Source organism: Perca fluviatilis, chromosome 24, assembly GCF_010015445.1.
Source record: "Perca fluviatilis chromosome 24, GENO_Pfluv_1.0, whole genome shotgun sequence".
In the NCBI taxonomy this organism is placed as follows: Eukaryota; Metazoa; Chordata; class Actinopteri; order Perciformes; family Percidae; genus Perca; species Perca fluviatilis.
In genome coordinates, this window is record NC_053135.1 from 5,933,082 (window position 1) to 5,951,252 (window position 18,171).

An 18,171-nucleotide genomic window follows, 5' to 3' on the forward strand; every position below is an offset into this window, starting at 1 on the left:
AAACCAGTGTAAGCACCATGGAGGGATTATAGTATATTTTTGCTTCCGTCTTGACCTTGGTACCCACAAAAAGGAGGCTTGTGATATCAATCAAAGTTAAATATATATTAGATTATATATAATATATATAATATATATAATATATATTAGATTATATATATATATATATATATATATATATATATATATATATATATATTACATTTGTAGTGTGTGTGTGTGTGGGTGTGTGGGTGTGCATGCATGCCTGTACATGTCTTTTCACACACAAATTAATTTTCCTAATAGTAATTTGCATGGAGAACAAATGCTAAAAGCAGTGACATCACTAAATTCACTGCAATCCCACCATGGTGACATCATTAAAGAGACATAAGGTAACTGTAGTTATTAGAATTTTGCTAGTGACTAATGGCGTCATTTGAATTTGTCATAATGTCAACATCACATGGGTGTCAACTGACTCTTTGCTAAACCGCATCCCCCTTAGATAAGGCCTATTGATTCTAGCACATGCAGTAGTTTTCCAGTCAGAATCCAGTTGAGGAAACATGTAGAAGACATGGTAATAAAGAAACTGCATTGTTCTTGTTTTACAGTGTAAGACATATTTACATATTGCTGATTTGTTAATTATCTAATGTAAACTCTGTTGTGGCTGGTGTTTTTTCCTTCCGTTGCTAGTAATTATGAGTAATATCCACCCCCAGTCCATTCAAACCTGTCATGGGAGTACATAGTTTTACCAAATACAGTATGAGTCACCTGCTTTCACTTAACATTCCATCAGATGGAACAGCAGAGCCAACATGTCTCATCATCTAACAGGTAAAAACAGCTACACTACGACATTCTGGGTTTTCTAGTGCATGAAGCAATGGCAACTGCCTGGAACCCTCTAATGAATCCTAATAAGCTTCGGCTCTTCCCCCCCCCCACCCTTGGCTTTACTGACACATGACATTTTGTTTTAATAAACCATTAGCTTAATATCCTCCTCCACTATACTGTAGGGCAGCAAGGGCACAGCACACACACACTGTGACGGGAAAACACAGAGACATGCACACAGACAGAGGCAGAGGAGAAAGGCAATGGTGCGTACAGTAGAGTACAGTAAGTCTGTGGAGTGTCTCCCGTCAGTCATTAGGTCTGTTTAGGCATGGATACACACACGGATGTAATGAGGCACATTGAATGTGTTCAGTCTGTGTGTATGTTTAGATTGAAGGATGAATCATTTCAGGGATGACCTGATTCTTCAGGGAAGTTTGAGTGTGTGTGTGTGTGTGTGTGTGTGTGTGTGTGTGTGTGTGTGTGTGTGTGTGTGTGTGTGTGTGTGTGTGTGTGTGTGTGTGTGTGTGTGTGTGTGTGCGCGGGCGCGCGCGCGCGCGCATTTGGGGGTTAATGGCGCATGAAATTATGTCTTCATTAACATCTCCTCAAGATAAACCACATGAAGGGACAATAATCATATCTGTCAGTTACATACATGACAGGAACAAAGGATATTTGGGAGTCTAATAATTACAGTAAATGACTACATTGAAAAAATTATTAAACTTTTCTGGTCTGATGGGATAACAAAAAAGCCGCCTGAAAGTATGCTAACATTACACCCACATACATGGTTCTATAATGGAACGTTAACATTAGCGTATCTTTTTGTGGCCTGCCTGTTTTTATTGTTCTTTTGCCTCTTAACTATTTTTGTGTGATTTTGAATTGTGAACTGTGAATGCATTTGGTCCATTAATTGTTACTTTATTAGTTCCATGAAGCAGTAACGTTAGCTAACAGTACAGTAACATTACTGAAATGTAAGCTCGCAAGCAGCTAAATCAAGGGAAGTGTTAAATACTGTTTTTACAATTTAGGAACTACAATGTCCGGGATTTTGCGGACGCAGGCATATATAAAATATACATTACAGTTATTTTATCCATTCGTCCATCATTCACAATGTTATTTAGTTAATATCTTTGGTGTAAATTTTAACTGTAGTTTTGTTTCTCTCTTTATTTTGCTTGTTTGTTTTGTCTTGCAAAAAAAGGTTGTTAAAGAATGTTTTTCGTCGATAAAAATAACACTGTTCCCTCCCTAAGAGGTGCTCTGATTACTCTTCTACCGAAACCGGGTAACGCTAACGATAAGTGTGAAAATATGAGACCAATCAGCCTTCTGAATTCAGACTTGAAGATTCTATGTAAAATTCTGGCAAAAAGATTAGAACCTATACTACCAGGTCTAATAATGGCAGATCAAAATGGATTTATGATTGGTTGGCACGGTTTTCATAATGTGAGGAGGTTCTTGAACTTCTTACACAACCTGAGGGAGGCAGGGCTTTCTTAGCATTAGATGCTGAGAAGGCCTTTGATAGGATGAAGTGAACTTATTTATTCGAGATTCTTGGACACTTTGGCCTGGGGGAGGGTTTTTGTAATTGGGTTAAACGTTTGTACAATGATCCCTATGCAGAAATTTAAAAACCGATCAAAATTAAAAGAGGCTGTAGACAAGGTTGCCCACTGTCCCCCTTACTTTTCATAATTGCAATCGAACCATTTGCCATTGCTGTGAGAGGACATAGTGGAATCACGGGTATAGGCATTGGAGAATCTGATCATCGAATAGCTCTTTACGCTGATGATGTCATTCTTTTCCTTAGAAATTTAGATAAGTCTATTCCATCACTCCTGAACCTAATTAAGATATTTGGCAAATTGTCTGGCTATAAAATTAATAATTCCAAATCTTCCATAATGCTTCTCAACTCAAGAGAGAGGTCAGATCCACCCACTCATGTTTGCCATTTTAGAACAGTGGATTCCTTTACATACCTGGGAATTCAAATTGTTCCTAAATTGGAAAACTTAGTGAAAGCTAACTACAGCTCAATGGTGGCATCTATATCCAAATCAATCGCGGGATGGTCCGGTCTTCCTATCTCTCTGATTGGTAGAATTAATATACTTAAAATGAACATTCTCCCCAAACTTTTATATTTATTTTCAGAATATCCCCCTGCTGCCTCCTTCAGACTTTTTCCCCGGAATGAAAAAATTTTTCAATCATTTTATATGGAATAATAAACGCCCTAGGCTTCATCTGTCTCTTTTATATCTACCCTACGACAGAGGGGGGTTACAATGCCCTAATTTGCTGTGGTATTTTTGGGCAGTACAGCTAAGAATGTTTATGTTTTACTTCACCACAGACGGACCCTTGACATGGAAGGATATTGAATAATACTCCCTAAGTCTCCCATTCCCCACTTATCTATACTCAGATGAACCTAAAAAACTCAAAATATTGTGTTAAAAACATGATTGGAGTCTGGCAAGAAGTTAGGAATTACTTAAAAGACACAACCCCCCCCCTCTCTTACTTCAGCCCAACTTCTTCAGTCCAGGGAGAGCCGATGCTGGTTTCAAATTGTGGACAGATAGAGGGGTAAAAAAGATATTTATGGTAACGATGGGAATATTTTCACCTTTGAGGAGTTAATTAGAAAATATAACATCCCTCGCAAACAATTTTTTAAATACCTTCAGCTAAGGAATTTTATCAAAACGAACCAAACCCATTATGTGTTTTGCCCCCCACTAACAATACTGGAGAAAATCTTTACAAAAAATCCTTTTGGAAGGGGCATCATCTCTGAGTTTTATGACTTACTGAAAGACTTCTCTCCTGATTCTTCTGAGTCTAAATTTAATGCATTGTGCAAAACAGATCTACAGGAGTTTTGGGAGGAGGTTAGACTGTCTGTACAGGAGATTCTCTCAATTAGATTAGATATGGAACCTAGGATCATTCTGCTAGGTCTTCATCCAGAGGGACATAGAGTAAAGCTTCATGAAAAAATGTTTATAAATGTGTTCTACAAGTAAAAAGGACATTAGCCTTATCATGGAAAAACTTTGGTAAACCCGCTATCGCTGTGTGGTTTAGGGAACTAACTTCTTGTTTACCTCTGGAAAAAATGTCTTACACTTTTAAGGACAGACAGGAGGTATTTCAAAATGTATGGGGTCGTTTCATCAATTATATGAGGGACAATGATTTGTCGCGCCTGATGGACGGGCATGGAACAGTATAGGTGACCCTCTGCACAATCTGCACAACCCAGTTTTTCCTCTTCTCCTGTTCTCTGGACTATATGTTAATGTATCTTCTGTGGACCCATGATTATGTGCCTTCATTGGGGAGGCCCCCTGACCGGCGAGTATTTTATTTTTATTTTTTTTGTGTCATTTTATTGGTACAGTTGTATGGAGCAAGTGTGTATAGTGTGAAAAATATGTTCTGACGTCTGAGTATGTTTGTACACTTCTGTACCATTTTACACACTTCTCTGCTATTATTTGTTCTTGTATGTCTTTTTTATAAAATGAAAATCTAATAAAGCTATCGTTAAAATTAAGTAAATAAAAATAACACTGTAGTTCAGTTCTGGCTGTATCTTGCAGTCATGTAGTCATGCGATCCAAACCAGAGTCTGCTGTAAATACCTCATGATCCTCGGAAATGTGTGGCTGCTGTGCGAGGATGTGGTTTTTTTTATTTAACAACCGTGCGCAGACCCACCACAGTCACCCCGATGAGTCAAATCACATCACAGGGCAATCCAGATCTGAAGCGGTGTGTGTCTGTGTGTGTGATGTGTGAGGTGGAGATGAGGGTGACAGCCAGGAAATAGCCTCCAGTGTCATCCAGCTCTTTATCACAGTAATGATAAATGAGAAGCTCCATATGTGTTGGGAGGATTTTAATGTCAGGACTGAAATTTGCCCTCAGATATATCAAATACACAAAAGGCAAAAAAAAAAAGGATAATGCAACCACTGCTGTCGCCAGTGAAGGTCTGATCAAAATCTATGCAATATTAATAACCATTGACAATGTTGCCATGATAGTAGGGTGTGTTTTTTAATCGCTTTCAGGCGACATAATGCGCCCATGGCTACTTTATAGAGGTCCTCAGCTGTTAATGACATTTAGTAACTGATTGTATTCCTTAATGCATGACCAGGGGTATCATGCATCTATTTTTTTTTGAGGTTTCAAAACCTATAATAAAGACAGTCAATTACTTTATTATACAAGATAAAACATCTAATATTAATATGGGTGACTGTGGCTCACCTGCCTCTCCAGCTGTCTGTGCTCTGCTACAGTTTCCTGGACGCCTATATTAAAATGAAACCTGACATAAAACATGCGTCTCTCTGGCTACTTTGCATACTTCAATTAAAACAGTGTGTGCTAAGTGTTAGCATCCTTAAAGTATTATTTGCTTTCTTGCTGATAGTTAGATGAGAGGATCGATACCGCTCCCAAAAACAGTAAATATGAAGCTAGAGCCAGGAGACTGTTAGTTAGCTCAGCATAAAGACTAGAGGTGGGTGTAAACAACTAGCTTGTGTCTGTCCAAACATAAAACATCCACCTACCAGCATCTCTAAAGTTCACTAATTGACAAATAGTATCTTGTTGTTAAATCCGTACATTGAATGGTAAAATGACAAGCTACAGGGGGTTATGTGCTGCACTATTTTTTTGGTCAGACAGAGTGCTTCCAGTCGTCATGCTAAGCTAAGCTAACCACCTCCTGTCTGTGGCTTTATATTTAGGGTGCAGTAACACTGCAAAACATAATGCAAAAACAACATGGACATTTCCAATTCTTACCTTTTACCTTTTATTTATAGAATTTTCAGTTCTATCTTCCAACTGTAACTTTAGCTAACAAGAATGGCCTTGTTTTTTTGACACATTTGATTTTAGGTGTTATTAGAAGTTAGTGGTCTCTCTAAATGCGGCCGCTACATCCACACTAAAATAACCTTATCAGATATTTAATGTTCTGGCTAAATATAGCTAACAAGCAGGCCATCTCTCTGGCCTATATATGCATGATGTGTCACCTTGTAAACAGACTTAAATGTGAAAGTTTTTCATTATACTGTTTTGCTTCGTCTTTACATTTAGTTGCACTTGTCACAGTAAGAATAAGAATAAAATGAATGATGTCTGAATTCCATGTAGCTGCTTCTGTTTCAGGGACCTCAATACTGTCTCACTTTGTTTTTAATTGGGACTTAAAATTATTGTCCTTATCGATTGACAATTCTTCTTTTTACTAAATTAATTTCATTGATTAAAATTTTGTTTGATCGTGAAACCAACGGTCAGAAATCTGAACATTTTTGAATGATACGAAACAGAGAAAAGAAGAAATCTTCACATTTGAGGAGCTATTTTCAGCAAATATATGGCATTTTCGCTTAGTAAATAACTTAATTACTTGTTAATCTAAATAGTTTGCCTCATTCAAGTGCATGTCATGTTGAGATAAACTGTTTAACATATGTGAGAAAGCAGAAAGTAGAGCATCACTGTCATCTGGATTCCTCACAGCGGTGTGCCACACAGTCAGATGAGAGCATCATAGAGCTTCCTAATAGCTCAGTGTCCACTTCTCTTTGTCAGCACTGTGGTGATGTTCATGCGATCTTTGAGCTCTTCCCCAGCCCAGCCTGCAACCCCCCCACCTACTGGCAAGCCTCGGCCCTGTGGCCTGGAAATCAGCACCAGACATGGCGAGGATGCAGTGTGCGAAGCCAAACCGTAACGCTGCCCAAAGTGATTGAGGGAGCTTGGAAGGGGGGGGATGGGTGTAGAAGCAGGAGGTGTGATTGTGTCAGCATCTGTGAGTGCGCATTTATGTGCAGGAATATGGAAATCCTGCATACAGAGAAAGATGAGACTGTAATGTCCTGTATGTGCACAGAATAGCCAACCTAAATATCAGACATGTTTCATAACGGTTGGGTTATCCCAGACAAGGATGGAAATCAAATGGAGGCACGCTGACCCTCTTACAGCTGGGTCTTTCAGGGCTTCTGTTAGGGCTTCCTGAAAGGGAAAGAGTACTTAAAGCAAGAGGTGTGTTGTGGGCTTACTTTGAGCCACTGTGGTGCTGGGATTTAGAGGTTTTGGGAGGCGGGGGTTCATACCAACATTTCTTTGATCTACTGAAGTGGCCTGAGGTCTGAGCAGCCTGCTGTGAGTGGGGCGGGTGGGTGTAGGGTAAGTAGGTGGGGTGGAGGTGTGTGTGTGTGTGTGTGTGTGTGTGTGTGTGTGTGTGTGTGTGTGTGTGTGTGTGTGTGTGTGTGTGTGTGTGTGTGTGTGTGTGTGTGTGTGTGTGTGTGTGTGTGTGTGTAATTCAACTCATAAAAGAAAGGTTACACATAAAACACTGTAGTGCATAGCCTTGTATTGAAAGGTAATTGTTTTTAATGAGATTGTGTGTCGGGTGGGATTAATATGAGAGGCTGTTTAGTTCATAAATCATAGCACATACACCATTACAGTGTGGAAGAGAATACTGGTGTGTATCATACAGAATCACATTGTGTAAGACAGTATCATAATATTTATATGTGTTTTATTGGACAGTAAGGCAGGTTCAATTCTGAGTTCCTGATTGGTTCACAGCTTAAACAAAAGTTGTTTGAATGACAGCAAGATTGTCATGTTTGTTTTCTGATTATGTTCCTCGTCGTTTTCTCAATGTATAAGGTGTAAGTAAGCCAATCAGAAAATGTTATGATTTCAATTTTAATCAACCTCACATATAACTATTATCAATCACATATATTAATAAACTATGCTATGTGATACAATCAATAACATTCCCCTAAATATAAAATGAAAGGTACACCGTGGAATTTTTGACCACTTGTAGCGCTGTGGAGCAATGTTTTAGTGGTATTTTAGCAGTCAGTAGTATAAACACATGCAAAAGAACACACTAATGCAAGTAACGTGATACACATTCCTGACACCTTTTACACACTATTCTGTTGATCGACAGTTGGTGGTGGTAACATGCAAAGAAGAATGGTAATGTGCCTGCAATGGCAGTTAAGAAGAAGAACATGGATGTATACAATGCATGATTTATTTATTTATAAAAAGCCAGCTTTTAGTGTATGAGGAAGGAAACATCTTCATCACATTTGTTATGCTTCAAGGAAATACACAATGACTTTGGGTGTAAACAGTCACTGTAAATATAGCTGTGTTTGTTTTCAAGAAAACTCCCCAGGGGGTTTTAGGTTCATATTATCCAATTCTTAAATTGTATGTTTATTGTTATGGTTGCTAAGCTAACCTAGGCTGGTTCTCCTTAGGACCCACAAACTAAAGGCTAGCCTAGCAGATAACATCAATAAGCTGTCTCTGTTCCCTGTGAGCTGCGTTTGACTTGAGAATGAGACCTAAGCTTGACTCAACCCTACGTCTGAGAGGGGTTGTGCTGTGTTTGTGACTCACCCAGCCACTTCTCGTCCACGCTCCGAAACGGCCTGCTCACTCCGGTGTCTCTCAGCAGAGTCAGCCAGCCCGCTCAGAGAGTAGTTGTTCACTTTTAAAAAGGTGTATTTTCAAATCATTGTGGTGTGTGGGAAACAAGACCAGCTTCAGTCTTGTCTTCAACAGTATCCTCTTCCAGCGTGTCAGCCTGCAGCTTGCTGGGCTTAATTGAGTCAAACACCACACCCCTCATATGTGCACATGTCAGTCTGGCCCTGTCCATCAAGCTACAGCCACACCTAACCATAACGATACAGAGCTAGGGTTTGTGTGGGAGAGTATAGTGGTGTTTATGTGAGATTATAATCCTTTTGTATAAGAGCAAGTATGATTTATTGGCCTCTCACAACATTACTGCACTTAATTTACTCTCATGTTGACTAAATGTGGCTGTCTAGGTGCAAAACCCACCATTTGTCCAAACGTGATGCATTGCTTGCTTTGTTTAACGTAGGGCAGAGATGCTCCTTCTCTCGCTGAAGTGGTAATGCACAGAGAAAGTGCATTAATGTAATATATGGGGGAGGCAGCCTGAGCAAACAAAGAGGAATTCCTTGTAAAAACAAGCACACGAGTGCATGTGACACACTTGCGAAGGCAGCAGAGGGTTGGTGGGCCGAGGGTGTAGCTACGAGGGAAATGTCACTTGTCTCTCCTCGATTCCAGTCTGTCTCCACTTATAATAAAACTTCCATAAAACCAATAATGTTGTGCAGATGTAGACGTTTTGCCCGTGAGCTAACTATATAGAAGGCGCAGTATGTTGGGAATGGCTTTGATCAAAGCTTTATGAAGGGGACGGACTCTTTGATGATTTTGCTGACATTTCCAGGAGACTTTAAAGAGTTGAGTTGGGCTAATCAAATCAGTGTGTATTCTCTCTCTTCGAGGTTAGGTCGCATGTATGCGGCTAGCCTCGGCTAGAGTTTGGTTTTTTTATGGTTTGGAGATGAGGAGACATTGTGTCTAAGTGCTTTTTGAATGAATTAAAAGACATTCGCACATTCTGTACAGATACAGGCCTTTCTGCAGACTTCTTAATGTGATTTGCAAATTCTATATTTGCATTTTTAAAGTCCTATGTACAGAATGCATAGCATTGTATATTCTGGTATATTTAGCTTTGTAACCCACTGATTTGGACTGTAACTAACCAGCATGTTGGTTTACATGATCTGTGTAAATGTCTTCCTCATTTGGATACATCTTTGTCCTTTGTCTAAGCACTTAACATTTTACTTAAAGCCAGCGCCATTCGTCTTCACCACACGACTGATTTCAGATGCCGACAGCATATAAATGCACTCATCACACACACCTGCATGTTCTAACACACCCATGCTGGCGCATCCTGTTGGCTCAGTAGGCCACTGATGTATTCACAACCTTTTCTTACACGCTGTCGCCTCTCTCTTCTCCATCTGTCCCTTCTCTTTTTACCATTTAGTCCAGACAAACCAGATAACACTGGGGTGGGTAGAGAAAACCCGAGGAATGAATTATACGGGGATTCTTTTTATGTAATCTGTTCACATTGTAATTATGTAAATCTTTCTATTGTCAAGGGGGGACTGGGTTTCTCTGCTTGGCTGTCACAGATAGTATAATGGCAAAGTTCTCATTTTGTTTGCATCCAATTCATTGCAATTCTTATTCATAACACAGGGTAAGTGAACTCATCACACTGATCACATCTAAAACTTCAGGGTCACAGATTTTATTATCAAACCGGGGTCCTATCATGGTCAGTGCAGCATGTATAATTGCAGACAGAAGACGAGATAGTGCCACTGATGCCATTTCTGTGGTGGCTTCACTTCTGAAAAATGTCCAAGCCATTCAATCTTACAGGTGCTTTCACACAAATCTCAATTATTAGACCTATTTCTGGAGTTTTCAGCTCCTGCACACATCCATGTACAGTTTAAAATAAGACAGAGTGCCTCATATAATCTAGAGCCACACACATCATTTCATGCCATGACGTGGTGCCACCTGAGAAATGTGCCTCTCAGGATTCTGGTATCTTTTGTCAGTTAATGGAGGTAAGAGATGAGGGCTGCTATTGCAGCACATCGGCACACTGAATCATATGATATTTTGGACCAGCTGCAGTCAATGAACCAGCTGGGCCATCAAGCCTGTGTCTGAGACCAAATCTACCACAGCATCACTTTCTCCACAAAGGTTTTATTGTCTTCATACTATGATTTCTATCTCCTAAATGCCTTGCAACACCGTTATCTTTAGCACAGATCAGTCCCTTGTTTGCACAGAAATCATTGTACACGGCCAGCATGAGCCCCCCCCCCCACCATCTTTAAAGATTCAAGTGCAAAGTAATAGTTATAGGGGGGCCCACATGTGGCGTCTGTGTGTTGAGCCTTGCGGCCAGCGGTGTCAAGGTTTAACAGGCAATTGCGTTTCTTCTTTACACCCCGCTAACTGCGATCTTTTTGAAATGGTCAGAGGAGAGACTGATTATTGTACCGCCACTTCCTGGATCGGCTCGTAAGTGAGGTTGTGCAGATGGGACGCTGAAATGTGAGAAAGCAGGAAGACGGAGCAGATGATCAATACAGTGCACAGCATGGACTTAAAGGATAATTCCACTTCATTGCAACGTGGGTCTTGCTTTCTGTGCATGTAGGTACAGAGCTGTAGAAGTTCAACAAAACATATTGATAAATGATGAGCAATATTCTGAAATGATCATTCTTCCTCCCACAACAGAGCCACAAAGGACTTCTCTTGCTATGGTAGGTACAGCATCTGCATGTGCTGCAGTGGTGAAAGAAGTATTCAGATCCTTCACTTAAAGGAATACACCACCGTTTGTTAAAATAGGGCTTATCACGGTCTCCCCTGGCTGTAGATAGGTGGGCCAACGCATTTTTTTGTCTCAGTGCAAGTAATTAGGTTGTTTTTTTGTCTTTTGTTGGCTCACTTTTACTCACATGCTAACCGGCAACATAGGATTCCATTCACTACGCTAAGCTAACTAGCGGTGGCGTTGCCGGTGTTGCACCGGACTAAAACAATGCATGCACAAAAAATGCGTTGGCCCACCTATCTACAGCTAGGGAAGACCGTGATAAGCCCTATTTCAACAAACGGTGGCGTATCCCTTTAAGTAAAAATACTAATACCACACTGTATAAATACTCTGATGTGCCGTAGGGGTAATGAGAGGCAGGTGTGAAGACAGGAACGAGGGACAGGTGTGCAGGGAGGTGCAAGGTCACAAAGACGGGAAACTCTCAACTGGCGGAGGCATGGGGAATGACAGCGTCAACAAAGAATAGAGGAAAAAAAGTAGTTGGAGTAAAACGCTTAAAGAGCACCACAGTAAATGGGATCGCTGGGTTGATACCAATCTGAAGGCACACTGTTTACATCTACACATTAATCATTAAAAATTCAATAGGATCCGGTGTGTTTACATTATGGGTCATATGCTGTGATTCCAATCAAACAACCTTCATCCTTTTTTCCACAGCTAACACACACACAACTGTTTTCTTGGTCTGTTGCCCCCAATTTCTCCTACATGGGTCTTCCATCACAACTCCCTAACACCCATGGGGGTTGGGGGGGGGGGCAGCAGTGGGTACAACTTGTATCCCTCCCTACCTTCCCCCTCCTGGGCAGGGTGATGATCTGTAAAGAGAATCATTAAGACGCAATTTGTGACTGCAGCGTGCACACACACATCGCCTGGAGAAGACTATTCATCACCAGCAGCCCCATTCCTCACTGTGAAGAAATGTGACGCGGAGGCTTGCTGCTTGTCTGCATGACCTCTGACTTCCAAGATATGTGTGCCTCAACATGACCACACACGCATACGCACTCAGAAATAGAACAATAGGTGGTCTGGTGGTGACAGGCACCATCCAGCATGGACGGACTGGCGTGTACCCGCCAGCCCTCCTACATATGAGCACGCTTTGTAATCGTTTGGGAGTCTTGATTTGTTTTGCGTTCCTCTGTAGTTGCTGTGCGTCTCTTGTGGTTGTTTTCCATCTCTTTTTGGTAGTTTTGTGTCTCTGTGTGGTTGTTTTGAGTCTCTTTGTGGTCATTGTGTGTTTATTTGTGGTAGTTTTGCGTCTGTGATCATTTTGCTTCCCTTTTGTGACTCTTTGTGTAGATTTGCATATTTTTTTTCAGTCATTTTGTGTCTCTATGTAGTCATTTTGTCTCTTTGCAGCCATTTTGTGACTCTTTGTGGTTGTTTTGTGTCTTTTTTCTGTCATTTTGTGTCTCTCTGTAGCCAGTTTTTGTCTCTTTGTGGTCATTTTGCTTCTCTTTATGAGCATTTTATGTCTCTTTGTACTCGTTCTGATTGACTTTCCAATAAGAAAGGTCAACAGGCACAGTCACGACAGGCCTGTGCCTGGTTAGACCCGTTCTGTAATCCATCCATATTTCAATCACAGCTTTGACGCACAGCAGACCCCGTTCCCCATGAAACATCCTTGAGACAGACACTGAGGCTTCCTTTTCTGGCCTGCTGCTGTTCTTGACCTCCATCATGAAAGTCATACATGTTTAATATATTCAAAAATGCAATTACCTAATTATTCTTTATGCATAATGAGGACAAAGAATGAAAAGGGATGTAATGGAGGACCAGCGTCAAGACCATTTCAGGAAAACAAATTCATGCTTTCTACTCGTTGACCCTCCTTTCCATTTCAACTCCAGCCCCCACCCAAATAAAGGGTAATTGTTCAAGATGTGCTATCAAAGGGGCAGCAGAGGGGTCTGGGTGTTAAGAGGCATCACTATCTCCTCTGTGCATCTTTGATGAAGGGTTATTCTGCTGTAATGCAATTCAATTCATCCTCCTGGATGTTTTCATTGTATTCGAGAGCTTCCCCTAACAACGCCCAGCGCTGCAGCTCAGCAACCTCTCCCACTATGTTCCTATGGTAACAACCAACTGTGTGTGTGTGTGTCTGGGAGATGAGTGATTGTCTGTTTGTGTGTGTTCATTATGGTTGTGTGGCTTCTTTTTACATAATGAATCAATTATCGAGGCTGTGGAACCAGCTCATCTGAATAATCGCAGAGAGAAAAAAACGCTCTCCACACAACATGATTTTACTGAGCATCTTCACACAGCACATGTACAGATCAGTATTTCCCTTGGTGAAAATGCAACACTGTCTGTGTGTGTGTGTGGAAAGGGTGTATAATGGGGCGTCCAACTGACATAATTTGCCTGCCAATCTGCACCCGGCTTGCCAAACCCAGCCTCCATAATAGAGAGCCTATGGCAGCAGCTACAGTGTCTCTATTTTTAATCATATGGGAGAAAGTGTCATACTGCCCCCTGCTGTCCAAACTGGGTCCATGATTCTGATCACAGCAAAACTACAGGAGGATTTATGACCATATCACAGCCAAGCACAGAACATACTATACAGTGTTTCCTCTGTTGATTTTGTAGTGGCAGCCCACCATGGCAAAATTTCTGCCACCACGGTATCAGAAATAGGGCTGTACAAAAAATGTAGTCGCATTTGCTTTTTAAATTATCCTGCCAACGTTGGCTACCGCTCACATTGCAATTTAACAAGTAGAACTATTCAGAGGTTATTGTTGTTGGGACAGACCTGCCCCCACTGCTAAAACAAATCCTAAAGGAAACACTGCTATATATATATCTATATATATATATATATATATATATCCGCATATACATATATAGCCTTAATGGTGGAAATGTGCATTTTCAATTCTGTATTAAAATATGTTAAACAGAGAAACTTTTAAAACTACGTTCTCTTGTGGGAGCTTTTTCTTTCATCTGTCTGCCATGAAGACTTCAGTTTACCGGTTTAAAAAAACCCAACAAACACAACAAACGCCTCAAATAAAATGATTTATTCCCATTAAATGATTAAAGAATCTGGGAGAGAAAAGGAAGATGACAGGTTGTCATCTGTCATGTTTTGTTTTATTTAATGAGAAGCCAATCTTTTGTAATAAGGATGTGAGGAGGTTAATTAAGGCTCATCCCTACTGCTGTGAGAACATCGTTTGGATTAAGACCTGTTGTTTTAAAGGCCTCATTATTTACCCATGCATAAATAGGAGGGAAGCTTCACCATGGAAACAAAGAGAAAAGCAAAAGCATTGGGGTTTTATAATTTAATAAGAGCACAAGAGTTCTCTGAGTAATGGACACAGATATGTAATAAAGTATTAATCATTCCTATAGTTCTAATTATTAGCCAGAAAAATAACTGTATGAGTGTAACGCAGGAATCAAAATGCCTTTTGTGAAGGCAACATGCAGCACAAGTGCACCACCCTGTGGTCGTAGATAAAGGTACAATCATTTCTTTTCACTTCATCTATGACACGACACGTGTCAAACTCAAGGCCCGCGGGCCAAATCCGGCCCCTCGTAGATTATGATCTGGCTCGCATATCAATTTAGGTTCATAATACATTTTGGCCCACCAAGTTTTTGTCGCTTTTTCTGACGTTGTCTTTTTTGCTGACGTTTTTGTCACTTTTTCCGATGTTTTTGGGCGCTTTTTTTCTATGATGGCTGAGGAACTTTTTCGTGACTTCTTTAGGACTTTATATCGACCAAACTGTAAGTGAGAAGACTATATGACACATGCAATAATACAGTCAAAGATATTTGACTTTTTTGATTAAATAAAAGCATATCAATAAAGTAAATGTCTGGCCCTTGATGTGATTCTTATTGTCCAGTGTGGCCCTTAGTGAAGTTGAGTTTGACACCCCTGATCTATGACATTCTCAGAGTGTCTTTGTGTTTAGCAATTCTATCCTCCACCCTCTTATAGAACAGGTGACTCGATACCGAAGGACCGATGACTCTTATATGCCAGAATCCTCCAACATGTACGTTAGAGTACAGGAAATTCACATCATCGCAGACTTGATTCAGTTTCTGTTCCTCAGGCCGCTCCTCCTCAGCGTAGTCGATCTGTTGAACTCCTAACATCGACAGGCCAAAACTCCCCCAAACTCTCGAGGTCCTCCGGCGCCTGCTGGATTCTTGAGGCCGTCTTGGAGGTTTGCCTCTCAGTCAACACTATCCGCGTGAGGTCGCTACCTTCACACTCAACGGACACATCAAGACCTCTCAAGCTTCTGTCAAACGGCCGTATCCTGCAAGTATCCTCCTGATCCTCTGGACAGATTGCAGACAGCTCTTTTGTATCCTCAGTATCGCTCTTGGAGGACGCTGAGACATTTGTAAGTCTGGTCTGGAGGATCTTAGCAGTGAAGAAGGCGGAGCTGCTCTGATCTGATCCCTTCAGATAGTAGCAGGAGCCTGTGTGATTCTCTCTGATCTTGGTTGCTGAAATCCTGTCTAGGCTGCGGTGTTTTTCTGAAATGTCGTCTTCGCCTGGCTGTTTTGCTGATATTTCCTCTGCTAGGAGCAGGTCCTGGCCTGATAAGAAAGATCTAGCCCCTGTTTTGAGCATTTATCTGGGGTTGGCCTTTGTTCTCTCGGTCCTATATTCTGAGGGCATTTCGAAATTGGACCGATGTCTTCTCTCCTCTTTATCACTGTCGCAAAAGCTCCCGACAGCCAAACTCTCAAGGGAAACGTTTTTGCCTTGAGGAAACGTTTTGAGTTTTTGCATTGGAGAGCAGGCTTTGGACTTCAGTCGCCTCACCTGTGGTCTGCAGCGGCGTTGATAAGCAGTTTGAGCTTGCTGGTCCCAGCTTAGCTTTAGGACCGCTGCAGCTTACAGAGCCGACAAACTCCTGATGAGATATTACCCTCGGATTAGGAGGAGTTTCTTTTAGTTTGGCGGCAGCAGTTTGGGCTGAGACTGTGAATTTAAGCCGTCTGGCCCTGCAGATGAGGTCCTGTCTCAGGGCCTGGACGGCAGCGAAAGGCCCTTCAATGTTGGCTTTCATCTGCTGATGGAAAGGCTGGAAACGTACCGACCTGTGAGCTAAACGCAGACTCTGAATCAGCGGCGATTGATCTCTGCCGAATACGGAGAGGTCAACCATAGCGCTGGGGACGTATAAAAACACCTGCAGCACAAGAACATACCTGAATCAGTATTTTATACCATCTGAGAAAAATCTGTTACTCACATAAGTTACAGATGAGCCAAACTCTCATGAAGTTTTCTTTAAAACCAAACCGATACTTACATCTCTAGTGAAGGGAAACACTGTAAGAAGGAAGTCTTCAGGAAACTCATTGTCCATCATGATCTGTTGCTCCTTTCGCACGACCCTCTCTGCATCTGCCAAGAGTAGAGTACTGTGTTCTGCTATGGTCTCCACCCATGTGCACATTATAATGTTCCACGATGCCATCAGAGCACAAAGCCTACTTATTATCCATCAGTCTGATACTGGCTTGCCGTGACTATAATTTGGCGAATTAATCCAGCACTTGTAAATACACGTCTGAGCTATACTTCACTTCTCTACATATTGCATAATAGGTTCCCATGGGAACCAATTAAGCATAAAACTGGAGATACTTAACAATGACTATAGTTGGTTTAAGGCATTTATGTATTTTCATTTCCATTCACTGATAAAGGCAGCCTCAGTTGTGCCTCTCGCACAATGCCATTACATTAGAGTCACAGCTACTAAGCATAAACAATAAACAGATGGGAAAAATAAATACAGGGCTAGCTTTGTAAAAAAAAATAAGAAAAAAAATCCCAGAGAATGTATATCCATAACGACTCTTCTGGCCACCTGGATTAAAAAATATTCAGTATTTTCTGATCCAGGTAACCAGAATATACCTCCTTGCTGGGTTTTTTTTGGAACACAAACAAAACATTTGGCATTACTTTGTATAAAAGTGTAGGAAACATCAACATACCAATAGTAGAATGTTGTTGTTGTTGACATTGTACAAATTGAGCAATATGTAATTTCCTGCCACCCACCATCTTTGATTGGAGAGTATTAAAATAACATATTATATTTTTTAAATTATATATTTTTGACCCAGGTGGTTAGTGTTGCTTAATGACCTTTGTGGTTTTGAAAGATGGCTGGATATGTAGTAATGCTCTGTGACTGAAATGTAATGATAAAGTTATTACATATCGTTATACACACATATACTATTAGCTAGCCTGTGTTAGCTGTAACCCTGTTCATTTACCTTCAATTTTGTCAAAAGTGACAAAAGCGACTCCGTCCATGTTTGTGGGATATTTGACCACCTGGACGTCTCCTCCACCACTCCTCCTGCAGCTTTGGAAATGAATAGTCAGCTTGTCAGTCATCCTGCTAACGGGTAACACGTCGGGCACACCGGACACAACCACCGTCCTGTTTCCCTCCCAGGAGTCGGTCTCCATTATAGCCGCAGACACGAAGCCTTGCAAACATCGCAGCTAACTGCTAACGCGCGTTTTTTTCCCAACCTCTTCCGCCGTTGCTATAAACACAAATTCAGTTACCTGAAGGGTCAAAGGTTTAGTTCAGTTTCACTTTCACTCTTCTTGGCGCTACGTGTTGGTTAGAAGATGCATCACAAGCCTTTATCCACTAGGCGTCTCCGTTTCTCTACATTTCAGTGACTGAGAAGAGGGTTTATTCAAAATGGCTAATTTATGCAGCTGGAAATAAGGCTGCTAAGCAGAGCAAATATCTCTGCAATGCCCAAAAGACAGAGATACAAGCCTAAGGCAACATTTTCCAAAGAGTTGCCTCATGATGCTTTTTTTCTTTTCTTCCCACACTAAAGGAACATCTTGCTCCAAGAAAAAAAAAAAAAAAAGAAGTGATTTTAATACA

General features: G+C 41.0%; 1 protein-coding gene across 1 annotated transcript; it reads right to left on the minus strand.

Moving 5' to 3' along the window:
* Positions 1-15,109: 15,109 nt before the first annotated feature.
* Positions 15,110-17,945, minus strand: LOC120554554. The gene is made up of 3 exons (XM_039793516.1): positions 17,534-17,945; positions 16,552-16,646; positions 15,110-16,428 (listed from the first exon to the last, which is right to left on the minus strand). Exons 1-3 carry the CDS (start codon positions 17,730-17,732, stop codon positions 15,979-15,981), a joined length of 744 nt encoding a protein of 247 aa, XP_039649450.1. The 5' UTR covers positions 17,733-17,945; the 3' UTR covers positions 15,110-15,978.
* Between the last annotated feature and the right edge of the window lie 226 nt (positions 17,946-18,171).